Consider the following 27,838-nt stretch of genomic DNA (forward strand, 5'->3'; position numbering starts at 1 on the left):
GAACATCAGGCACTGTTCGGAGCTTTGGCGTATTTGTAATGTTAACTATATCCATCCTTTTTTTTTGTTCATACTTTCAACTTGAGATTTCAAATCTCTTTATGCATACATTTATCTTCATATGTACCTATCTTAACTGTCTGGCTAAAATCTTGTTTCTGTAGTCAGAAGGAATTCTTCATTATATTGATACAGATTCGGAATTATGAAAATTGTAAGTATGAGCAGGGAAAGCTGGATTTTAAGGTATGAAAAAGGAAATCTGAACTTCGAAATTTTAAATGTTCGAACTGGGAAGTCATATGTCAGAACCAAAATTTAAACATGATACTAAATATCTCTCTAGCTTTCATATTTTCTATAATATTAGAAACGTACAGGGCTAATGCAGTTGCATTCTGCTTCATATTTTGCCTACAATAATCATTACAAGACAGTTGAATGATTCATATTACTGAATCATTTTATAACCAGATTTGTTAGGTATATAAAATCCAGACACTGCATATAGCATAAAGGTGACTCCTGGTGTAGAACTATGCTTTGTTCAGTTAACATATACCATATTTTCACAAAACAATAGTCTTTTCAGAATTCAGATCTGTATGTTTTTTTAGGAAACCATACATGCTTAATAACGACAACTCTTGCAAAGTGACAAACTATGATTGGTTATGTAATATAAGTAATAAAAGTGTTTTTTGTGGATTTTTGACATGGATGAATCACCAACTGTCTGATTTGTTAATAAAAATTACTGGGACCCATATGAATTTCAACACATTTGCTTATTTCCCGAATTAAGTCAATTTAATACAGGATACGAATTCGTTTATCAATCATTCTGAAACATAGCTAAAGGAAGTAGTGATTCATTAAACTTAGCATATCATCATCAAACTGAACAATACCCTCCCTTTTTAAGTCGCTAATATTGTCAGCGACTTCTTGCACTCGTAATTTCAGTATTTTAAATTCGCATATGATTTGCATAATTATATATTTATACTCCACGTTATGCTGCAGATCTGTGCCGTGTTTACCGCTATAGCGTCATAGTTCTAGTTCCATACGAGATAAAAATGTACATGTACCTCTTAAATATCATACACGTCTGTTCTACGAGTGTTTCTTGCTCGTATGAGAAAGGGGAAATTGTACGAAATGATCGGTTAGTATTGAGCATTGCCCAGTTCCGATTCAGCCATAGGGGCTCGTTGCATGACTATATAGGACATATACATATACATTAGCAGGCCCAATTGTTTAATCTGGTTCCAGTTGTTTTGATTGAAAACGTTCGGTATATCAAGGTTACGAAAGAGTACGCAATGATATCAAGGGAACCAAAATTCTAGCAGAAGTCACCCGATTTTAGAGCACATCGCATTCGTACCATTACGGCTGTTGAAAGTAAGCCAAAATTAAAGGGCAGAGAATATTTGACGATTAGTGACTTCGAAGACTTCAGTCTTGGATTTAAATTTCTTCTGATTAAGAACGCATTTTTATTTAATCTGTCAGGTAAAGTGTCGAGTTTAACAAAACCACTGACACCGACATTAATATCAATTCTCTAGGCATGTTCTTTATTTATTCGCCTCGCAGGCAATGTGTTTTGCTCAACTTAGTATTTCAATAGAAATATTTTTTTAAATGTGACAATTTTTGGAGAATATTATATTTTTTTATATTAAAACCGGAATTACATATTTATTTGTTAAACAACTCGCAATTTAGCCAATGATTTTCATTCTTCAATAACAGCTATTCATATACAAGAATTTAAAAGAAATATTTACAAGTACTATAATCTTAAACATACAGTTACCTGTACACGTGCAGTGTCTAGATGTTTTCATCCCCGAAGAAATCAAAAATGAAAAATTAGCTCATAAATATTTGCGATGAAACATCCATTAAGGAAAAAGGCATTGCTTGTGTGACTATACCAATACATCGTCTTCGAAAACTTCAAAACTGGATGCAAAGCTATAATTTGAATGCATTTGGACCTATTTTGTTACTATTTTCAAGTGCGAAAACTTTCCCTTGTTTGCAAACCTCAAATATGGGAATAAAAAGTAAATATTCACTGTTTTTCTATTGTTGGCAGAGGCTTCCCGTCCCCAAGATGGGGATGGAAACTCGCGAGGCTAATTGTACCCAAGTTTCGGTGTCAGTAATTACCATTGAAAACCAGTCTATTAACGAGGGAAAGGACGCAAATTGAAGTATTTACACTTTATTGAATACAATCCATCACATAAAAATCAACAATGAAATATTTGATGAAGATATTTTATCACTTGAAATAGGATAACGTTCGACATCCGTCACACACGACGCTCAGCTGTGCAAGCAAGTCCGCGTTGCATGTTACACGTTCTTTTTTCGTTAGAATTCTCACACTTCTTGTTTTTTCATAAGAATTTTGGGGGTTCCTATACGCAAAAACGCTTTGCGTACACATAGAAAATCAGCAAAAAATAAATGAAGAACGTCTTTTGCAGTAGAATACCAGTCTGTAGTGGTACCTTTTGATTTTAAAAACTAATTCATTTCAATTGGTTGTTATTTCTTTGACATAATGATATTTTCTATGCCAATAGTTTCAATTCCTGTTATATTACAAAAGCCTTCAATGCAATGATACCCAAAATTAAAACCGGAATTACGGATTTCAATCCGCATCCGTTTCTTGCTTTACTTTTCTTAAATTATATATTGCACAAAGTTCAAAATGACAAAAAGAAAAAGAAGGGTTTTCCCCACCTTATCCTAATATTTATAAGTCTGAATTATTGAGTGACGGTGAAAAGTACAGTGTAATGTCAGAAAATTGGAGAAAAGTTCGCCATTATAATTACATGTAACCTACCGGGTATGGATCTAATTAAAATGTAATGTATGTGTACCCCATTCCATAATTTATTCATGAGATGGAGAAATGTAACGAATGGATCATTGCCCAATACAGATATAATCAATGAAATATAATAGATATTTATTACATGAAAGGTGTATGCTTCTTTCCTAGGACCTTCGAGTTACGTTCTCCGTTTCTACAGCGTATGTCCGTCTGCCTGTTGCATTTACTTTTTTACGCCTGTCCCAAGTCAGGATTATCTGGTCCTTCTGTTTTTTTCTACTTCAGTCTTCTCTCATGTTGCTAATATAGTCTGAAAATGCATGTTTTAGTATTTCGCTGGGCCTGCGCGCAATGTTATCCTTTGTCATGAGGCTATCCTCGGCGGAGCCAGACACGTCAAGTTTGTTGCCACTTATTTATATTTTTCACCCTGGTTGTTCGCAGCTACAGGCGACCCATAGGTGAAAACAGGATCGATGAAAATTTGAAAAGCTCTTACTGTTAACGTATTTTAATTAATTAAAATTTTCGCAGTTGCTAATTTTTACGGATTCTGACAAGTGAGCATATTCGCAGATATCAATTTTCGCGGTTCCACAAAATGATTACAATTATAAAATGTTATTAGTTGATTTCTAGGGTACTACTTCAATTGTTTTTATGCCCACCGCGAAAATAGCGAAAAATAGAACATTGCGAAAATTAATACGTTTACAGTATCTTATATTCTTTCTCAGTTTGAAATCAATGATGTCTACAGAAATATTCAGAAGAACATTTGATTCAAAGTACAAAACAAAAGCTTAATGTATAATCAGAGACAAAAAACAACCAACAACATGTAGAAACCAAACATGAAAGTTACAATTGTGTTAGTACAGTGATGATAACTTTTGCAAAAACACACAAAATCATAGGTATTTTCTTGGCGTCCAGCCGTTTTAGCAGAGTTACCCCATATGTATAGTACTTATTCTGCAAATGAAAATTTTCTTTCTACTGTTATTTCATCTGCCTTCTCAATTTTTTTCTCAAATAATGTGTTCCCTCGAGAACTCTTGTAATTGTCAATTATCCTGACAAACAAAATATATCTGTTTACATTTTAGGTTATCGTCAATTTTCTTCTAGAATGGCTGGACCACTGAAACTTGAAAAAGACAAAAGTGATACAATACAATTTTTTCGGTAAAAATTTAGAAGAAAAGAAAAAGTTTTCGTTTTACGTTTCATCCGACTTTGACTTGGAGACCAATTTGGACCGAAAAATTACATCGAGATCACTGCATGTACTTGTCTAATGAGCCAATTCTAAAAATGTGATATTTGCAACTCCACATAGGTTGTACTATAGCAAGACGTACCGAATGACGAGTAACATTAATGTCTGTTGGGGTCAACTCTGACTTTTTTTAACCTTCTGTCAGGGCAAAGTAGTTATGTAAAGTTAAATAAAACAAAACGTTTCTAGCAAAAGTCCAGAAGGTTTCATAATGATTAAGAGAATGAAACTTCAAATTCATAATTCAACGGATTAATGGCAGAGGAAAGAATTAACTATCTGCAAAATTTTTTACATGAACTGGATCACGCAAAAGATCAATACTAATAAAAAAAAACACCTATTGTTTATGGGTAAGAGGAACTGTCAATATTAATTATGCGTATATCGAATGTATGAGTTGTTATAGTGTTCTGTAACTTTAACATTTTTTCTCTTAGAAACCATTGAATAGGTATTACCTTACTAATACTGTATTGTACTTCAAGATTTTTTATTGCCGTTGACAACCTATATGGTTTATCTAATGGGGTCTAAAGAGGTCGATTTTTGATAATTAAATCCATTTAATCGTCCATATGAGCTTCTCTGTCAATATTATTTCAGACATTTTTTGTTGTATTATATTACAATTTCAATATACAATTTATTCCGTAATTATTGTTTATTTTGATTTTCAATAGATCTCTATTATATACTCCGTAAAATTACTCGTGCACGTAGGTTTTAATAAAAACTTTAAAAAAAACTTTCAAAAGATTAAAATGGAAAACTGCCTATCAAAAAACATTGATAGTTCGAGTGTTCATTATTCAAAACTAATAGTGTCTTGCATTGAAAATGAAGCTAAACATTTTAGGTATGGATTAATGGTTGTGTGTTTTGGACCATTGTTGCTGTACAATTATTTGTTATGAGATGTAAGTACATACACAGAATAATATATACTATTTGGAGGCAGCATATTGCATAATGATGAATACAAACATGATATGAAAATGTTTATTTTTTGTCAGTGTGAATATTGAAAGACTTGTAATAATCATTTTGTTTGTTTGGTTTTTTTAATTACATTGTGTCATAACTGACGGGAAATGGCTGTACAAGCATAAACACACGTATATCTCCTTTGTGACAAATGTTAGACAGAAACTTTGCTAACTTGCGATCCTTTCAATTCTCGGAAAGAGTGCCTCATTAAAAAGTCAAATCGGCAATAAGTGGTGAACAATTGGTGCCTATCGGGATGCTACCTTTTGTCTGCTAAAAATCACCGAACTGGACAAATATGTTGTTAATCAATAGTGATAATTTCGTTTTATGTTTTATACTTGTTTTTGTTTTTTTTTTTTTTTGTTGTTTTTTTTTTTTTTTGTCTTTCAAAATAATTAACACGATGTACGATTTGTCTCTGCTTATAACAGTGCACACCGTACATGTACAAATGTACGTAAACATGTATTTACCACTGACACTTTTAATCTTTTAACTACAGATGTAAGACAGTAATATTAAGCGAGTAAAATTTGAAAGTTTTCAAATATAAAGACAACTAGTGTATAGTTTTCTGTAAGTTTTGTTTTAAAGAATTTATCAAATCCATATCAACTTAGTGCCACTTCTCGTATAGTTCAATGTATTCACAGACAATTTTTTACAGTTATAAAGATGAAGTACACCGATTAGAAAGCAATATTGTTGTGCACATGTGTGAGCCATGAATAAAATGCCTCTTGTATGAATTCTTATAAAGTTAAGATATTCTTAGAAAAAAGAGTTCATACTCTTCCTTTTTTTTTGGTAACACCAAAGGAAGGTGAAACCTTAGTTCTTTATGTAATTTCGTTCGACAAACTTCTTGTAGCTGTATAGTTTTATTGCCTTTTGTAATTTTTATTCTAGTTCTTTGTTCAAATATTTTTAATGCTTTTTACATAAGAAGATGCAATTCGATGCACTATAATATACTGTTGTGTAAATTTTATGGTGGAATGTGTTTCTTCGCCGTTTTTGAGAATTGAAGTTGTTTTTGTACTCGTTGAGAACATAACACCCTCGTTTTTGAATCATTGATTGTACTGCTCATCAACTTGAAAAGAATGTTAACATCCTCCTTATCATGTTGGGCTTATTTTCTGGTATAGTCGTCTATTGAATTCACCAGAGTTTTAAAATTTGAGAATTCTATTAGTTTTTTATCTCTCAATATTTACGTCCTTAAGCAAGTAGACTGGTGTGTTCGATTATAGTCGATTCACCTGTTTTAGCATGGCCGATGTAACTACATAAATGTCGAAGTACGGCATAATGATAATCGTGTTTCATCAGAGATAATAGTGTATGAACAGTAGAAGATAACTACTGAGATTAATCGTAACTATGGTAACTTATATGTACATCACAAAAATTATCGGATGTTCTTGTTTGTTTTGTTTCTTTGTTTGTTGTTGTTGTTGTTGTTTTTTTTATTATTTTTTTTGTTTTTGTTTTGTTTCTTTACTTTTTCGTTTTTTTTTTATTTTTTGTTGTTGCTTAGTTTTGTTGCATCTTCTTCGATATTGAATGTAATTTGTGTCATTCATAAGTCTATAATATATGTGTATTCTATACCTCTAAAATTAATTGTACCTGAAAACCATTCAAAATAAATATCTGGTATAATTCATGAAATATTAGATATCGTCTGATCATTTATTTGTATTATGTCATTATTGAAGACCTCCAGACCAAGTAAAGTGTCTTTCTGAATTCCTTGCTAACTTGAAGTTATACGTACCGTAAGATGCAGACAAATGTGTAGTCAAAACTTTCTATAGCTTTCAATAAAACAAATTACTCTAGCAAGTTCTCTTGAATTATATTTGGAATCAATCGCGGATCCAAGGAAAGGCATGTCGGTCGTACACCCCCTTTTTTCCTTAAGTTGGGGAAATTTATGCATGAAATCTTGATTTTTCATTAATTCTACAACCAAGAATTGAATTTACGCCCTCTAACCTGGAATACTGGATTCACCTCTTAACCTAAAAATCTGGATCCGCCCCTGGAAACTGCGGAGTATATTTTTATTCATACAATTTTACAATACAGATATCGTATTATAGCGAGTTTAACATAAGGTTTTTTACTCATATTTCCTTAATATGGAGTGTAATCTTCTCTGAATGTCGTTTTTATTTGTAATAAGTAGATTTATTTAGTTAATAAAAGATATTAAGCCGATGGAAATGCCCTGACGAAGAAAAATATTTAGATGATGTTTTGAAAGCTTTGAAGCTTTGAAGCAACCACGTAGATAACCTACGTGGTAAGAACGATATCAATATAGGATAACTTATTTTTCTCTTATTTTTAATCGATTTTTACACCTGACATTTCTCGTCTTTTAAGACAGACAAAGGGGTTTAAATGTAGTTCTTTTAAATCGAAACTGTTTTTCTTTGTTATATCTGATAATTTTTGTCATTTATCGTTGATAAGATTTCTGACATTAGAAATATGCTGTGGAATCTCAAAAGTTGTTTTGGAAATAATTCGAAACTTCAAGTCCTGATTGCAACTAGTAACCATGATGCCTATATAAGTAACCATGACGCCTATATAATTAGATGTTTGGAAAGAATTACAATCAGATTGTTATCGTTTCAAAAAAATTAGAAAACAGAATAAATAGCTCGTTGATTATAAAATTTCTTCAGAAATAAATATATTTAATACCTCGGCAAGCCTCGATATGAAAAATATGAAAATGTGAGAAATTACATAATCAACTCGCTATCTCTGTAGATCTTATACCTGTATATACGTTGCCAATGATGATGATTGTATGTTGTAATACATGTACATGTATTTCGCGGTGTTTTATTTTATATGATGCATAATGAATCAGTAAGGGTCTTGGAACCATGGTTTAATATTTACGACAATTTATATGATTGTTTAGATTTTTAAAACTAAATAAAAATTACAAAATTTTTGCCGAAAATTAGTTTGCCCAATAAAACAAATTAATTTATGACGAAATTTCAATCTATTTTCAAATCCTGGAAACTTTCGTATACAGAGTTTTTATTCATATGCTTTTAGCTCTTAATAAGGATACAGCCATGCTGTTGTAAGTTTGTATCGTTGTTTTTCAAAAAAAAAGATAGTACACCTAGATACAAATATATAGTTCTTGGTAGAGATTCCTCATACTTTGTAGGAAATAATTCCAAATCACCTTCCAAATATATAGAGGGAGATGTATACAAAATGCTGGACATATTTGTCCAAACGGTCGGCATTCCAATGAGAATAAATTGTGCTCCTTTACTTACTGACCTATTCCTTCACTCTTATGAGGCTGATTTGATCCGAAAGAAAGAATATCGTTTGGCTAGATCCTTTAATCTCAGTTTCCGCTATATAGACGACGTATTATCCATAAACAATCCTAATATCTGGGATTTGATACATCGCATCTACTCCAAAGAACTTGAGATAAAGAATACTACAGACGCTGTAAGGTCAGCCTCATATCTTGACCTACACTTAGAAATCGATGGTAAAGGATATTGACCAAACTTTACGACAAACGTGATGACCTTTCAGTGAGTATTGTCAACTTTCCTTTCATATGTGGCAACATCCCTTCAGCACCTGCGTATAGAGTGTTCATATCACAACTCATACGTTATACCAGAGTTTGCCGAAACCACGCAAACGTTTTGTATCGAGCTAGAACTCTAACAAATAGGCTTCTGGAATAGGGTTATGTTGCTACAAGATTGAAATCATCACTACAGAAGTTTTAGGGTCGTCATCATGAACTCGTGGATCGTTATGGTGTATCCATCTGCACCATGAAAACTGATTTATTCAACGGGTCATAGTTTTCCTTGCCTCGTTTGTCTACCCCGGACTTGACTTTTTATGAACAACTCGGCGGGTGATTCTAGAAAAGCAGAGGACGCTTGCACCTGGTCCATGCTCCCAGTTTTTTGTGGAGTCCGAGTTGCTCATTTGCTTTTGTTACTTTGTATGTTTGATTTTAGTTACTTTATGTTCTTTGTTGTGTATGTCTGTTTTTCATGTCTGGTTTTTGTCCCTGGATTGCATTCTTTGGATTACCGCTATAACCTTGGTTCCATTGATTGCTCTTTCATAACTGCTCGACCGAGATAGACAGGTTTATATAATTATACATTAACCTATGTACAAAATATTTTGCTTATCAAAACAAGGCCATCAGTTAGTAACAAAACACAAACTCTGCCAAGTTATACCTAACTTTAACTTTTTTTTCAATTAGGAAAGGCTATTAAACGGAACTTTCACTTCAAACTAATATGAGATAATATAATGGGCGTTTGCAGGTGTTCATAATTGAATTTCACATTTTAACGGATTTTCTTAACTTGAAAGGAGAAACAATAAAAGAAGTGAACCCGTTCAATTTATCAATGGAATACTTCGCTTCCACTTTACCTGGTACTACTAAAGTGAAGGTTTTAAATTATTTGATAATATCTTGATTACCTTTTATATATAAGAACTAATGACTAAACGAAGATACAGTGATCTCCGTCTACATTATATTGTAGGCGCTAATTTGGGAATGATATGTTTACTTTATACATATGTACTTTCATGTATTAAATTCAGACGAAGTGAGACCACGTCGGCGGTCTCGAGTGTTTGAGGGTTGATCACCAAAACCCTTCAAATTGCAATCGTGTGATATATATTATATAATTAGATGTCCTAGACGTATGGCATGCCTGAAGACTATGGATTCTGTTATTTAGCCTATGAAACTCTGAACTTAATAAAATGAATAGGCGGATCTGTTCGATGAACCAGCTACTTAACTGATCACTAAGCTGTCAAAGACTGATTGTGAATTAAGTATGGATACGCTAGCTCACATTCTTCACATTTTAAAGTTTGTCATATAGTAGTTTTAAACGTGGCCGTTTGAAAAAAATGCATTTGCTGTTCCCCTTTTTGTAAAGCCTATGATCTCTCTTCAAGATCGTATTTTATTCATAGTTAATCATTGCAATGAATACACCATTAACGGTTTTAAGAAAACACATTTTACATATCGTAATGTTATTCTATTTTGTCCTTCAATATTTTCTAGGTCACACACACACACACCCTTTTGATCACTCCCTGCTGCACACTTTCTAAATACGGATTACTTCTGTAGGATTATATTTATTGTTCATGTCTTTATTGTTTAAATTCTACAGCCTTTAAACTTAACCTATTTTTCAAGTAGGTTTTGTTTAACAATATAAGAATGGTGATGTATACTTAACATTCAATAACAGTGTATAAAACATGCATTCAGAGCTATTATTACATGTTATACATTCTGCCCTCAAAACCCGCATTGTTTACACTAGTCTCGTTGCTGTTTGCTTTGTAAATGAACATTTAGTTTATTTGATTGTTAAGTCGTGTTTTAATCCCCTCAACAAAATTATTTTTTTTAAAAACTAAAGACATTGTTATATAAATGGTTAGACTTCAGTTTTAAACTCCTTTTGTTCTTGGGTGCTTTTTAAACAAAGGTGTGAATGGATTGCAGAACTGTTTATAACACATTGACCTTTGATACGATCCACAATTAGTTATATTTTTATAGAAATTCAAATTAGACAAGTTTAACGGAAAATGAGATTAAAAACCATACACGTTTTAACCCTTACCACCCGAATTCCTCCGTTAATTGTGTAACATTAAACAAAGTTAAAGGAAAAACCAACATGCCCATGTATGATCTTTAACGTGGAATGATCCAGTAAAATTAATAGCATGAATTAAACTCCACGATCGATCTGGTTGAAAGAAAATTAATTTAAATGAACAATGCAGACACGAAATATTTACTTTTAACGGAAACACATAAAATATTGAGGAAATATCAATCTGAAATAAATTTGTCATATTTATTCAAAACCTATATTTTCGGATGAAAGACTCAGGAAATTACAGGCGTCTTTGATACAAATACGATACATTTGGAATATATTGTTTACATGTGAATTGGGCCGTAGCTCTGGTAGGAATTGTAATCTTTTACACGTGGATTGGGCCGTAGCTCTGGTAAGAATGGTTATCTTTTACAATTTATCACATGTATTTCAATATGCACTCAAATATTACAATGTCAGTTTTTAATTAACTTTAAATTCTTTCTCCTTAATTATTGCGTTTAGACGATTAATTCCCTTTACTTGTGCTTTGTGTTCACACTCTGGTGCTGTAAACCTATTATGGAGTTATACCAGATTGTTTGCGTTGCATCGACAGCCATGCCTGTTTTCCTGTAGACAATATAGGTGTTATCAAAGTAGACAAATGAAAGCTAAGCGTCAACCGAAGACTTGTAAAGGAAAGTGATTTCCTGTTCAAGAAAAATTAAACAAATCATATTTATATTGAACAGAAATAAATTATTATAAATATTGTCTGGTTGTAATCCGTATGTATGTTTTATCATCTATTACCGGATTTTCCTGTTTTTTTTTCACGATTGTCTGCCCTTGAGGAACGATATCAGTGAAGCTCAACAAGTCTTTCCGAGATACTGTTTGAGAAGAGACGTATATTTTACACGCAACCATGGACATTTTATTTCATGAGTAATTTTGCTCTAAATTATGTAGTCTAAGAGCTATGAATAATACATGTTCGTCGTTAAAGACAATGGGGAACAAGCCGATGGACAATCATGATAAATCACCACGCGAAATAAAAATCAAATACATGTATACATGTATGTGTAATTCGGGTACTTTCGAATTCATAACAGTACATACAAGGATCAAAGGAAAGACATACCGGACGTACCCATTCCCCTAAAAATTACGAAAATATTTTGTTTGCATGGAATTATGATTTTTTTTCACGAACTCTACCCCTAAAACGTTCTTGGTTTGTTTCGCTCGGCCATTCAGTCTATTTTCACCTCCTCTAATCTAAAATCTTGCATCCGCATCTGGAGTACTTGATATTCTTCGTTCGTCGATCAGTAATCAATCAATCAATCAATCAATCAATTCGGACCTTGATACGAAGCAATAAGTAAACCACGCCCCCGGGTTTTCCTGTGTCGAGTTTATTAATGTTGGTTTAAATAAATGGTTTATAGATAATATGAACTTTAATAAACTGATAAAGGGATGTTCTTTGGTATTTAAATCTGAAAATAGCCGTATAGTTGAGATTATTTTAATTTTCTTTTTGAAAATGGGCTTCCGCGGCATATATACATTTACATGTATCAGTTTCTGAACTTAGCAAGTGACATCAGAGTGTATTTCTCTTTATGCAGAAAAAGATTTTTTTTCATGCTATATTCGCCCCACTCATTTTAAGTTTCGAACATACTTTGCAAACAGCAACATGGTCTTTCCGACTAGTTTTCTGTAAATTGTGATGTAATTGGCGGTGAAAACCTTTCAATCCGGGATAGTACATGTACTTGTAAATGATTATGTACACATGTATACATGTAGCAGTTTAGGTGATTTTCTAACGTCTTTTTTATACGTTTTACTGTATTAAAACTTCAAATAAAATAGTTATAAAAGATACTTCCATCGATAATCATCTCAGAGCAGTATGAAAAATTCCCAAGTCGTACTTTGTAACACAGATTAAAAATGAATAGAAAACTTTATCTATGTAGTCTTTGTAAGGATCGGGTATTATGTCTCTACTTTAATATTTCCTTAACTATTAAAATATTTGAGTCAGTGGCGGATCCAGAGGGGGTGGGGCTGGGGCCCGCCCCCCACCCCTTAGAAAAAAATGTTGAAAAATTGTGTGTGTTAAATCATGAAAAACACTCACTTTGGGATCCTCACCGGTGATCCTGTCAATAATTTTTTTTTGCACCCCCCACCTCTTACCTAAAACTTTGGATCTGCTACTGTGAGTAATGCAGTATGTCTAATGTAGGTTGCCTTTAACTTTTTGCAAGATAAGTATTATGTTTAGAAACTATGTAGAGATGTATGTACACCATTTGAAGGACTAACTTGACAAAACAAATGATACGAAATTTAAACGATTAATTCGAGGTTGTATCGACATATCAAGATCATGAAAGAACTTAACATTCATTACAACGGTATTGTAGATTTTATGTTTAAATTCAAATGAATGCAATTAACCAGCCTTATTCTTAGAAGGAGATATATACTTAATACTAATAACGAACTTCAATGCATGTGGCAGCCACCTTACATAAAATCAATGTAAATCTGTATACAGAATATTTTCCATAATGTAGTTCAGTACAGTACGTTTAAACAATTTAATTTGATTGATTTTTCTGCTATAATTGAAAAGCTTTTTTGTTTCTTACCAAAGGACTGATTCTACTCTTATAACCTTAACAAATACAATAAAGTAAAGAGCATCCTTTCTCGTCGTTAAGGAGTCCAATCTTTTCCCTAGCAGGAGTTTTAAGTTGACACGAACGTGGTATGTAATTGGCTAAACAGCTCGAACATTGTCTTCGATTGTTTGAGATACAATGCGAATATAAAGGGTTAACGAAACCTTTAAATATCGCTGTTTGTTCTATACTTCTGAATATCACAGTTTGTTCCATGTGTTCTATACCTCCGAATATCACTGTTTGTTACATGTGTTCTATACCTCTGAATATCACAGTTGGTTACATGTGTTCTATACCTCTGAATATCACTGTTTGTTACATGTGTTTTATTCCTCTAAATATCATTGTTTGTTCCATGTGTTCTATACCTCTGAATATCACTGTTGGTTACATGTATTATATACCCATTTTAAACAGTGAAATGCACCATTCGTATCTTAATGTCCAGTTTTCAACGTGGTGTTATTTAAGAAAAAAATGCTTACTTTAAAATTTATTCTATTGTTAAAATTGATTGTGAAAATGTAATGGAAAATTTTTTTTTTGAAAGCAAAATCTGTCGTGGGACCAAATGCCCGTGACTATGCAATGATACATAATTGTGACTGTTGCAGTTGAAAACAGGTAATTGCTCGCTCAATTTAAAAACTCCTTGTGGAAAATCTTGTTTTAAAAGATATGTAAGGATTTTTTTGTCGTGCATGTACTTTTTGATTTGTTTGCCCAAAACATTTGCAATTTCTTTTTTTTTCCAAATTGCATTATAATTATGTGTATTTATATTTTCATCGTTCATTAAGAGGATCGGGGACCTTAATTGTTGAATATGATCTCCACCGAGTTGGAAATCTTAAAAGTCTGTTATAACAGAATTTTAGAGATAAATCTTGATAACTGTGTAAAAGCCTGATCCCTGTTCTTGTTAGCTCATATTTAACAATTTATTTTGAAAAGGCAATTTTATTCTTGTTTTGTATAGAAAACGTAACATTGCACAAGTGCTTAAGAAAAGTTACTGTTTGCTCCAGCTACGACCATAGATTTTAACTGTATAATTCATCAGACTATGTAAGAAGGCTTTTACACTGTCACCAAATAGTCATATCGTAAAACTCATTTTTACTGTCAAAATGCATTCATTTTTACATCAAGCCGACATTTTGGAAAACTAACTTTTTCATTGATAATTAACTTCATTTTGTTTCTGATTTAAAAAAAAAAATGAAATTCTGTTCTGCCAAGTATAAGAATGACCCTTTTACCAAAGTCGTTAAGTGTTGGAAACAATTGTCAGATTACCATTATCCTTTGAGGTAAAGATCCATCACAATAATGTCCCTTTCTCTATTATTTTGTAAAAGGTAAAGATTTACCGACACAGAACTTTTATTTCTATTGAAATACTAAATTTTGCAAATTTGTATGTCTGCGAAAAGTAAAAAAAAAAGAGAACTGTCAACAGTAGAAATGCATTTTACGCCAAACTCTTTGGTTACTGTGATTTAACGATAAAACACCTGTAGAAATCACTACCTACCTGAAACACTACATGTATATGGGATTAAAAGCTATGAATATTCTTAGTCCTAATAACACAAAGGAAAGTATACATAATTTTCCTTTCAACAATTACCAGGCATAGTTAATCGGAGATTAAGGTTTTAGTAACAGTTCTACTCAACTTAGTAATAAAGAAATATTTATGGTTGTGTGGTTTCAGTTTTGTGTTTAATATTTAACGTGGAATATATACACTGATCATAACATATTTGTTGGTTTAAAGATGGATTTTTACTGACCATGACGGTAACTATACGTTTAATACACGTATGTTGGCTTTAAATATTTTATTTTTGTAACTTAAAATTTGATGTTTAGAGTGTCCCCAGATGATGGTTTGAAATACGTTCCTATTAAGGTAACAAGCGGTTAATTATACTGTTCTTTTATGTTTAATGTAGTTTTATTTGTGTGCTTTATGCTGCTTAATAGATCTTCTTCATGTTATTGTTCGTGTAACATATCTGCTTTTTTTGTAGATCTATGTTTTTTATTATTGTTCTATATAGTTTTTCGATTTTAAACATTATTGTGTGGCCTATAACTTAGATTGCAGTATGGCGTGCTTCAAAGCTCTTTAGACCACAGCCATGGTGAAAAAGTGATTAAAACAAGACCAAATTCCGTGAAATTCATACAATGCGTCTGTTCAAAAATATGAAGAAACTAACCATAATAGAACCAAAATAAATCAGGGGAGCTCCATTTTATCAGTGTTTTACGACGGGCTGGCCTTTTATGTCGTTATTTGACACCTCGCTATCGCTTGGGGTTAAAACAATGCGACATAAATGACCAGCCCGTGGTAAAACAATAATAAAATGGAACTCTTGTGATTTATTTCATAATTGTAAAACAAGGCATGGTACATAAACTTCCTGTAAAATGGATATCAACATGTAAAGGACATTATATACTTTGAAAACCCATAGACCGTAACGTTATGACATTATAATAGAGCTTCTTGTTCTTCTAATTTTTTCGATTGTTCACTTTTAAAGTCTTTCAAATAATGTTAATCCTAAGTCACACAATGTACCAAGTATACAATGGTGGGACAATGTTAACCGAACTGTTTGAACGACAATGTCATATGTATACACTATGTGTTATGTCTCCATTCATAGCATTTATACACCTGTTTTAACGCTTTTGTCGTTGACAGCATTGTTATTATAAAACTGTATTGTAAAAACAGATTATATTACTATCTTATTTATATGTATTAATCCATCAGTAGCTAAACGTATTTATTCGTGTCAATATGATGAAGGGTAATGCCAATTCTAATTTCAAGATTTTTTTTTTAAGTGGACACAGTGTTTGAATCATATTTACAACTATTTTAAAGGGAGAAAATAAAGTATTCAATTCTATTTTAACTTGGTAGTACCCATGACAGAACGACACGCGGAAGAGTATTGGATCCAGTGCCAGACAGGAAAACTCAGTATACTATACACGAGTCGGTTTTATACGGAGCATTAGCCAACTTAAATACATACTAAGTTGTATTAGGTATGTTATACCGCTGTACATTATACATCAATAGATTTGTATATTCTTTTGTAAATACTGCTCCCTCAAAGAAACCTATGCATTGTAAACTACATTTTGTTTGTATAACTCATGCCCATTATCAATTTTCATTTTAATTATTTTCCAGGGCACTAGAAGTAGCTAACTATACCGGACCGAAGACAGCACCTGGTGGACTTCGGAGGTACCATAACAGAAGCGTTGTAACTCCAAGTAATACACCGAGTCAAAATGAAACAGAAGCATCTATCGAAACCTACGTTGAAATTGACTATGAATTGCTGGTATCCAATGTTGAGAATCTGTTATCAGCCGATGAAGCAAAACTAAATCAAAGCGAAATTCAACCAAAAGACCTTCTCATTAAAAGCAATCCGGGTGTTTTTGCAGACATGCATCCTGACATAACAAATCCACGTGACATGTACAGCTACTTATCAAAACGGAAACTGCCAAAGCTTGTTGATGATATCTCATTTACCCGCCAGAAAACAATTTACGATGATAAGCTTTCAAGAAGTAATAGTTTTAAAGATATTTCTAAGACTTCAAACGCAAAAATGGCAAAGAAATACCACTTTCATAGCCAACAAGATCTTACATTGTCTGAAAAGAAAGATCCCAGTTATGTTGCCTTAAATAGCAATGCTCCATATATAACACCTGAGGACATGGCTAAGTTTCCGGAAAAGGAGAGAACTATGATGACAAACTTTAATCTACCATCGCTTAATGATAACGGAATTAATAATGGAAAGGAAGAAGACAACGACGGAACAAATGATCCCGTATCTTTCCCAGTGATACAGTCCTCGGCAACGGAAAAAGATGCTAACAAAGGACAAAAGGTCAAAACATCAAAGTCCCTAGAGGGGAGAACTAGATCAAATGTCACATTTAGTAATAAGATCGACAAATGGTTCGCTGAAATGCCTTCAGACGTTACCGATAAGGCTGACCGTGCAGTAATGGTAGACATGATTCGAGAGCACATGGCAACGTATCAAAATGGTAACCGTCTAGACGAAAGATTATCAAAAATGAAACGTCGTAATACGAATCTAAAATCTCTGAATTCCATTCAACATCAATTTCTTGAACTACGAGCTGAAACGGCTCCTAAACCAAAGCGAGAAGGTTCTAATATCAATAGCTTTAAGCAAAAACAGAAAACTTCACTCAGCTTCAAGTCAGATTTAAATGAGAACGATAGAAATCACCGACTGATGGTGTACGACACTGAAAAGAAGTATGAAGAACAGTTTTTGATTGAACAAGATGAAAATAAACCAACCATTGGACAGTTAGCCAGGTCTAATACACAAAACTTTAATGGTCTGAAGAAAATTAACTTAGATAAATTTGCGTATGATGCTTACACACTGAATCCAAATCAGCGTTTCAATTTTGCTCAACCCGACAATGTGCAGCATTCCAGATTCATGGAAGAAATTCACGCCGACACTCTCCGACGGAAATCCGACAGGGAACATTGGTTTAAAATGAATCATACCAAAACCTACCCTTCTATTGTGAATATTAGTATGGAAAAGGTTAAACGAGAACAAGCCAGGTCTAACCAGTTAAGGCGTTCTCTTTCAGTCCTTAAAATGGAATCATACAAAGACAATGTGGTACAAGAACGTCCGTGTGAAACTAAACATAATAATAGTGCTTCCTCGTCACTGAGTGGTAAAAAGGAAAAACATCCATCCAAAGCTGCTTTATCAAAATTCCATACGTTAGACGTGTTTGGGGGAGTTAAAACTCTCCCTAATGACACACATTTCTCAGATTGTGAAAATTATAACAATCCGTTAGTTAAACTAGACTTGCGACGTTCAAGAACACACCATGCGATGAAAACTCACAATCACGAACTACCTGTTGGCAACGCCCATGCTTTACAAAAGAAACCCCATGAACTTGCGACAGTCGATTTTCGCTTTGGTTCTGGTGAAGTCATTATTAGAAGAAAGGCTGCGTGTAAAGTTGAAGCAGATACAGAACAAACAGATTTGTCACCAGAAATAGTGGCGTTAAAATCACCGAATGCACCTCCTAATAATACCGAGTATTCCGGAAGGACAGATGAAATATCTGGGGGTGATCCAGATATTAAAGATCCATTCGAGGACGTAGCCGAGCCAATAACATTACTTGGTTCGAATGAACAAAAAACAAACGCCGAAACCGACAACAACAAAGCAGGAGAAGACATTGAAAATAAATATAATAGTAATGACTCTAAACCTCAAATAAACGAAACGATAGAAAACTCAGAAAGTGCCCAAAACGGTGTCACTTTGACGAGTAACTAACGAAAGGAATTATGGAAAAAAGCTATTTTAAAAGATTATTAGGTAATTAACATTGTATTGTTGACCCACGCTGGTTTAAAAATACTTTAACATGAAACATAAAAGACACGATATTGATTTCTGTGTTTCATTTTTAACATTGACGTATCTCATTTTTGCTTCACCATGTACTAAGTGTATGAAAGCTACTAGTAATGATTTGAAATTTGATTTGAATTAAGGTATTTAAAAACATAAAATAACCTTAGCTTTGTGTAAATAGAGTTCACCAGAACACAGATTCCAAACATATATTTTTTTATTCATGAACATTATAGACTATATTCTAAATAATACCATTTTTGATTCGGCGCATTTGGAAATAAAAGTTAAGTAAAAAAATACTTTTGTTTTAATATAAGAATCAACTAAATTCATAAAAAAGTAACTTTTTATTGTGATATGATATTATTATAATACATCATCAGTAATCTGTTCAATTCGTGATCACCACCCTATTTATCTGTCCTTAAGGCCAGGATTTAACGCATCGATGGTACGGCTCTCCCCTAAAAAAATACCATATCTTACAGAAAACCTAATGCAACAATGCAATTAACATTATTTCGTTAACCTACATCATACCTTGAAGCATGTGAAATAAACTGTTTGCGTTAAAGGTTTAAAAACAAAGGCATTTATTGTTTGTCAGTTTTCATCTGATCACTCTTAAAATATAAAATAAGAGTACGTAGAAAAACTCGGTTGAAATAATACAAAATACAACCTAGTTGTACTAGCTAAAATAACAAATAACATGACTTCTTTTCAATCATAAGGACACAAACATTATTTACAGCTACGGGAGAAGTAATCAATTAGTGTAAAATTAACAAAACATGACAAACAGTGTCCTAGAACACACCCCACCCCAATTTTTAGGAACCTCGACTGGCACCGCTAGTATTTTGGATTCGCCCCTGATTATTTTCATTGTTATATATTTATCATTTCCAGCCACCTACATGATATATAACTTACATGCATTTGGCTACACAGTTATTACGATATTTGATCTTTGTGAAATATCCACATGCAGGAAATCTTATAGGCGAACACTCGGACAAACATACATCCATATTCTTACATGGACATTTACCATAACAGTTCATTTTAATTCCTCTGAAAATATGCAATAAGGTTATGTTTTCAAAAACATGCTCTAAGTAAATGAATGCTCAAAACATAAAAGTTCGTTTCCTCTAGTGTCTCTTTTGTTTAGGAAGGATTTGTTTTTTAGTTAAAGTACCAATCCATATAAAATTCCGATATGACCAATGGTAGAGGCGATTCATGATGTTAAAACGATGTAATTACGGTAAGTGCCAATTTCATGTACAATCTATATAATTTTTTTATCCCAAAAGTGCAAACTAAGACTGGTTATGTGGTAAGTAATTAACATTTTCTGAATAAGATAGTAAGTGTGAATTTGGTGGATTTTAGGCATGCATGAATCTCATCTATGATGTTTATACAGACTGCTACTTAGATATACAACGTAATGCCACTTAGTCTAATTTAACTCAATGACTCTGTGAGTTGTCTTTCGTATAACTTGAAGTCGAAGATACTGAATATTAATTTTTCAGATAATTAAGTCGAGTTCGTGAAGTTTACAAGAGCCCAAAGGTTTTCTTATTTCATTCGAAAATGAAATACTATGGTTTCGTATGAACCAAACTTACTTGCATTTAGCAGCGCATTGAGATTTATAATTTTTACCATCTACACCACAGACTGGGGTAGGGTAGTCATCTTTACACGTACATTTACATGGGCAAGTGCCATCACATGCTTTTGTTGTTTTACTGAAAAAAAGTAAACATTTTGAAAATTAATACCAATAATCGTATTTATATATGTTTCGGTATAAAAAAAAGTCAGATTTTCTTCAATACATAAAGAAACCACCGTCAAACAAATAAAAAAAAAATTTCTAGGGGAAACGTGTTAAATTGGTTCAGGATAATTGTACATGTATATAGTTCTATTTAAAGCATAAGAGAGAACTTGAAAGTGAAAGTGAGAAAAATCACTATTAGTTAACGTAGAGTATTACACAAATTTCTGGAGACGAGGGAAAGTAACAAGACAGAAACCAATTAAAGGAAAACTAAATAATGATAAAAAAACATAATTAAGCATTGAGGTGTTCATTAAAGATTAAAAATGTATAAGAAACAAGAGGCTTCCATGAGCCTGAATCGCTGACCTGGTTAAGTTTTTGTCTTTCAAGGGCAATAACTCTTACAAGGAGCTCTCCGACAATTTTGACTAGAACACTTTTATAGGACTTATCATAAGGAACATTTCATCAATTGAAAGTTTCATTCTATCTATTATAGTTTTCAAGATATTGGCTTAAAACTGCTAATAACATAATTTCTTGCCTTTCAAGGGCAATAACTCTAACAAGGTGTCTTCCAACAAGTTTGATCCCCGCAAATTTTCGTAGGTCTATCATAAGGATTATTTCAGCAATTGAAAGTTTCATTCTGTCTATTATAGTTTTCAAGAGATTGGCTGAAAACTGAAATAAAACCATCATTTTTCACCTTCCAAGGACAATAACTCTTACAAGGAGTAGTACTTTAGTAGGGCTTATAATAAGAATGATTTCAGCAATAAAAAGAATTCGGGTAAACCTAACTGTTTTGGAGATATATGCAAAAAACTATTGTCTGACCCCTATATTATATTTTTAGTAACAGCAGCCATATTTTTTGACGGATCAAAAATCCCCATATCAGTTCTATGCAAGATATCCCAAGGAACATCCATACCAAGTTTGGTTTCAATTGATCGAGTAGTGTCAGAGGAGAAGATTTTTGAAAGAAAAAAAAAACGTATCAAAGTAGCCAAAAAAAAAATAACATTACAAAAGGGCAATAACTCCAACATGGCTTAGGTCTCACTAACCACTTCTAACATTTCCATTACTTTACATGTTAAAAAAGTAATTTTGAAAGTTTCGCTGTGAATTCCCAGGACAAATACATCTTAAAGTTGCATACCATTGTGAAATTTGGAAAACAAGGCTTTCAAAACCATTATGCTAATGATACGATGATCGTAGAAATTCTTCACAAAAATTTACTTGAATAAATAGTACTGAAAATCCAAATTTTTATCTTTTCTGCTAACTGACAGCATGGAAGTAAATTACTTACACATGTAAACAATATTCATACACTTTTGTAATAAATTACAAATATGATTTTACAGTACACATTCTCTTAGCTTTATTTGGACTTATTTATTTTATCAAAATACACACAATAATATATGCATAGATCTAGGTCCAGTATATTTTTCGTACTACATAGGTGGGTGGCCTTTTGACCCGGAAGTGGTTAGTGAGACTTAAACAGATTAAAACGAATCCAATCATGCTGAATACTTTTACCCTATGTCAGAATTTAGCTAAACCTAATGGTTTTGGAGATATATGCGAAAAACTACTGTCTGACACCTATGTTATATTTTTAGTAACGCAACCATGTTTTTTTGACGGATCAAAAATTAATTCTATGCAAGATACCCCAAGGAATATTCAGACCGAGTTTGGTTCCGATTGGTCAAGTAGTGTCAGAGGAGAAGTGTTTTGAAAATTTGTTAACGACCACGGACGACGGACGCCAAGTGACGACAATAGCTCACATGGCCTTCGGCCAGATGAGTTAAAAATGTGAAAAAAATCATTCGTCAAGAAACATTAGTCTAGAAATAATGTCGTCTACTGAAAATTATGGATGTCCCCTAAAAAAGTACACGCAGAATGTTAGACAAATACAACACATCTATACTCGACATCTTGTATTTGTATTTAGCGACGATGATTTCAGGATAAAAGTTAATCCATGACAAATGAAATAATTTTATTCGAAAGTTGAAGTATTTTACAGTAATATAAAAATAAAAACATACTTGCACGTGGCATAACATTCTGTTGGATATGGTACTCCATCCTTTCCACAAATAAGCTTGTTTGTCGTTGGTAATGGACATCCACACGGAGTACAGGGACATGCTTGTTTACATGCTAACTTAGCTTTACTAAAACAAAACTCATATCATTAAAAAAAAATCAGCATAGCATTACTAAATAAAGTACTTGGAACCAAGAAGTTAGCTTTAAATGGTCCTCTATTTCCTATACCCATTACAATAAAAATAATTTCTTTTTATTATCACAGTCCGGGCCATAGCCATAATTGAGTTTTTCAATGTAACTACCTGCACTTTGCCATACATTCATTTGGGTATGTTGTCTTTCCATCTGTCGAACAAACAGGTTTATGTGTGTTAGGGCATGGTTGTGTTTTTCTACAATAAGGGAAACAACAAAATTATCGAACACTAATCTGATCCATGATCAAGTCAAGTCCAAAATAAAAAGTTAAGTTCGTATAAAAAAATCAAATATTTTATTTTACGTATTTTATTTTACGTCATGTATATGTTTCGAAATAAAATCGTATATATAGCAAAAACTATCGTTATGAACAAACAGAGAAACAATGCCCAAAAAACTCACGGGAAAGATAGTTAAACTGAAATGATTTGAGAAACCATATAATACATATAGAACCTCTATTTGCCATATGGGTTCACAGAATATTTAAAGAAATGGCTCCAAAGACAACAGATACGACTTTGTATTCAGTTTTTAAGGTAATACATTTTCACAATGATTTAATTTTCTACATTCTAGACAGATTTTTTTTAAATTTCTGAATACATACTTGCATCGTGCATGACATGCAGATTTATACTTGTTTCCATCAACTCCACAAACAGGTGGTCCATTTGGACATGACAGTTCACATGGACAGGGACATGGTTGGTTGCATGCCACGGTTGTTTTTCTACAACAACAAAATGTTTAGATAGTTTCTTTACTATATCCATCGAAATGTTTTTTTACAATCTTTTTTTTTTAGGCTTGCTACACTTACGGATTTGTTCCATTAAGAAAAGTACTCTTCATAATAGAAAAAAGGAACAGATATGGCGAATCGCAACAAATGCATAACATCTGTAAAATAATAAATACTTACAGAGATCATCAATAAGTGTAAACACACCTTCAAGTAAGCTCTGAAATGTCCCAACAACAAAAGTAATAAAAATCCACGGTAACTTGGTTTCTTGTTAAGTTTATGCGTGAATATTTAAATGTTTCTAGCTTTTTTTGTGGAGTCTAAAGGTTTTGGATAACATCATTTTAATTTCATTTGCATGGCATGTTTTGCTTTGGCAGTAGGCTGTCTATATATTTTTGAGAAATAACAAACAAAACAGGGTTTGACCTTCAAAACGTCGTGAATTCAATAATGATTAATAAAAGTAAAACTAGAAAATAAATAAACGCCTTGTTTAAATAGTACAAAAGCCAAAACTAAAGTACTACAAAGTTTTTTGCCACGGGTTTTAAAAAATAGAGAGTGTCTCATTATTTTTTTGGCATCTTGATGGTATTATCATTTGCTCTTTTTTCATGTACATCTTAACGTGGGTAATGTGTTATTTCGTGTTATTTCACGTCTTTTTTTTAAAGTTTAACTCTATTTATTATCGGGTAACATACATGTTGTATGTTGTTTTAACCGTCGTTTTGTCCTCCAATCAGAAACCTGCCATTACCCATTACACAAGTTATAGATATGATTGACTATGCCTCGATTGAAACTTCGTATAGATACGATTGTAATCGAGAGAAAATGTAGACTCCATTCATTTACTTTATTACTTTAGATAGAAAATATCTGGCAATAGGAAATTAATAAGTTTTTATCATCCTCTTTTACTCTACAAAATTGCATCGAGACAGTACTTGGATACATTCTACACATACTTTTCTTGGGAAGGTTTTCTTTTATCTCATCCTCAAAAGTTTGTAGTAGACTAGGGAAATCTTCTGAAGGAAATATCCTGTTCAACGACTGCTTAAAGGACATTATGACGTCATGTAGACATTTTTTTTATCACGACTGAAACTGCACGGAGAAGTCAGAATTTCAATATACATATTGTCCATGAGAGATATCAACACTTAAGTCGTACTTACGCACATTCTGCATAACACTTTGTTGGGTAGGGTTTATTATCTTTTCCACAGAGAATGCTAGTTGATGTTGGTAATGGACAGTTACATGGTGTACATGGACATGCTTTTGGACAGGCAATCTTTGCTTTACTACAATCATAATACAGTTAAATGAAACATTCTTCACATTGACACTTTTAGTCCCATGTATACCCAATTCACAATGTGAAATACAATCGGTAGTTTCACTCTCGGACTTTTGATTTGTTTTTTTTTTCAATAGCAAATGAATTTTAATCTTTTTTTCAGGAGTATGGGAAATTTTTTTTTTTTTTTTGGCCAGTCAACTTTACGGTAAGAATAAATGGAAATTATCATATAAATATCAAGGGAGGGCATATTAAAGTAAAGATTCAGTTCAATCAGATATTTTATTCTTGTTAAGACCAAAATAAAATTAGATTTACATCCCCTCCCGCTCCGAAAAAAAAGATTTTTTTCAAAAATGAAATGGGACAGGAATTTCAAATCAGGATTTTTTTCATATCCGTTTCGTGTATTTAGGCACTATAACATACAAATCTTTCAATTCTTGGTGACCAAAATAATGTTTCTTTTCTTAAACAGATGTGGCTATGGATTTGTAACATGTCTATACATCAAATAGCTAAAATTAAGTTAGCAAATATCTGGTAAGGAGTGAAAACAAATAAAATCCTCCAAACCACCTCATATTTCTTGTGAGGGTTGGATGAAATTTACTCGGCCTAAATACGACATCGCTTTGTTTGTAGCCAGGTATTGGACGAAGAGCTGCTTCTTTTTTTTCTACACTATAACAGAGCACAAGAAAGTCTGGGACTCGTGCAGACTGGATAGCTTAATAGCTTTCCCTGCGATAGCACGAGAAAGTCTGGAACTCGTGCTGGCCGGGAAGCTTCCGCTGCGATAGCAAGAGAAAATGAAGCAGCCCACGTCACAATCAATCATGCATGCCCAATCTAGATTGATCATCTGGTATACTTCGTACTTTTAGCGACCCAAAAAATCAATTAGGCAAGAAGAATCTATGAGTAAAAAATCATGATTGTGTCTTATATCTTATTAAAAAGCTTACACAATTATATTGAAAATAAGGGGTGACAGGAGACAATCTTGGAGTACTCCTGTATGTTTAATTTACAACAATTATATTTGTTACCTTTACAAAAGGGATAGGACACAAGTTTTACCAACTTATGAAGTCTTTTCCCAACAATAATATACAATACATAAATAAAAGCATTAGAACTCCTGTATGTACATTGAAGGATGGTGAGAGTGTTGATATTGTGGATGACTTAGCACTTGGTGTTTCTGTAGAGTCCTTGGATAATCTTTGCAATTTAACAGGGATTCCATAGTGTCTTATTACCTTTGAAAGTATATTTCTGTCAACTATGTCGAAGGCCTTCTTTAAGTCCACGAAATTGATGTAACGTGGCAATTTGGTTAATACACGATCGACTGCAGTTTCTGGCAGTTGCTAAGCTCGCCCTTCTTTTGAAGCTTAATCATGTAACTTATAAATTCCACTCCACAGGGATTTCCACGGTTTACCAGATATTTTCAAGCAGTTCTTGCAAGATGATTTAGGGCCTCACGCAGGTCCAGGTGTCAAAAGAATGATCCACAGCAGCGCAAGGCTTGTCTTGAAAGGCGACTTAATAGTGCTCAGAATCCTGATCGGGGACTAGGGTGCCCTGCCCACAGAGATTGATTGATAGATTGAATGCTGGGGTTTAACACCCAAGCAGCAATATTTCAGATATTTTCAGGAGATGAATATGAAATGGATGATAAAATGAACATGTAAAGGTGATGAAATGAAACATGGGATAGAACACAAGGCTAATAAGGTCGACAAATTTTGAGTGCCGCTGGAAATAGGGAGAGGTGGGTAGGGTCGGGCAATTTAGCCTTCTGTGGAGGAGCCCAATGATTCTTACTACGGAAGAATACCACAGAAGGGGTTTTTAACGTGCGAGGAACATGGCATCTTTCCCAACACGGTGCAACAATATGATTTGTGGTCAGAGATACCCCGTTCCACCATCTGGGGCACAAACCCAGTTGCTCTGTGCCAACCGTTCTTTCTACAATCTTGTCTTGACCTGGTCAAGTTGTATCTTAACAGTCCTACGCTTCTCAGTTGTCTTGATTGCATCGTTAGATAATTTTGTGCATCTTTCTAATAGTTTGTTTAACATACTGCATTAATATAAAACTAAAGTCTCCAGATATTGATATCCATTTAGTTGCTCATACAACATTATGAATTTTTCGTCTATAAACCGTATAGAAAGTTAATATTAAAACATTTGTTACATACCTCTTCATACAAACATGTAATTAATGATTAATGAATCGTAGTTTATGATGAATTCACTATATGTACATAGATTCCTTTTCTTTTCTTTTCTTTTAATTTGTTTTCTACCTAAACTTTCTTTTTATGAAAAACAGAATACAACATTATTTTTTACCATTGTGGAACTTCATTTATTTTTTTCTTGCCACATTTTCCTTCAAAGTGAAATTAATATTTTTTTTTTCAAAAATATCCCAGGTCCCCCTCAATATAAAAATGGTCGGTGCCTTTAGGAAGCTATTAAAGTTATCTCACAGAATACAATGCATTGTATTTTTGAAATTTTATATCACACAATTAATTATGGCTTATTTCATCACTAAACAGAATCTTAAGTAGCATTCCATGCAAGAATCATGC

At 32.9% G+C, this 27,838-nt stretch overlaps 2 protein-coding genes across 6 annotated transcripts in view; one reads left to right on the plus strand and one right to left on the minus strand.

Annotated features, from left to right (window-relative positions):
• The first annotated feature begins 4,919 nt into the window (after window positions 1-4,919).
• LOC148615049 (uncharacterized) lies at window positions 4,920-19,094 on the plus strand. 2 transcript variants are annotated; one of them, XM_088589669.1, is made up of 2 exons: window positions 4,920-5,074; window positions 16,784-19,094. In XM_088589669.1, coding segments are annotated over exons 1-2 (2,196 nt in total). In that variant the 5' UTR covers window positions 4,920-5,072; the 3' UTR covers window positions 18,978-19,094. The 2 variants fall into 2 exon arrangements, with proteins under 2 accessions (XP_088445795.1, XP_088445796.1); XM_088589670.1 differs by lacking the exon at window positions 4,920-5,074 and adding an exon at window positions 10,898-11,252.
• Window positions 19,095-19,393: 299 nt separating this feature from the next.
• LOC148615050 (uncharacterized) overlaps window positions 19,394-27,838 on the minus strand; it is a 28,837-nt gene continuing 20,392 nt past the window's right edge. For all 4 annotated transcript variants that reach the window (XM_088589666.1, XM_088589667.1, XM_088589664.1 and 1 more), the window contains exons 23-29: window positions 25,090-25,218; window positions 23,765-23,887; window positions 23,256-23,345; window positions 22,947-23,075; window positions 20,705-20,827; window positions 19,998-20,138; window positions 19,394-19,525 (exon numbers count right to left, since the gene is read on the minus strand). In XM_088589666.1, the coding sequence (XP_088445792.1) occupies window positions 19,486-19,525; window positions 19,998-20,138; window positions 20,705-20,827; window positions 22,947-23,075; window positions 23,256-23,345; window positions 23,765-23,887; window positions 25,090-25,218 (775 nt within the window). In that variant the 3' untranslated portion in view covers window positions 19,394-19,485. The remainder of the gene's footprint in view (window positions 19,526-19,997; window positions 20,139-20,704; window positions 20,828-22,946; window positions 23,076-23,255; window positions 23,346-23,764; window positions 23,888-25,089; window positions 25,219-27,838) is intronic.

The sequence above is a fragment of the Perna viridis genome, chromosome 6 (assembly GCF_037379345.1).
Source record: "Perna viridis isolate PV_CMFRI_1.1 ecotype Kerala chromosome 6, ASM3737934v1, whole genome shotgun sequence".
In the NCBI taxonomy this organism is placed as follows: domain Eukaryota; kingdom Metazoa; phylum Mollusca; class Bivalvia; order Mytilida; family Mytilidae; genus Perna; species Perna viridis.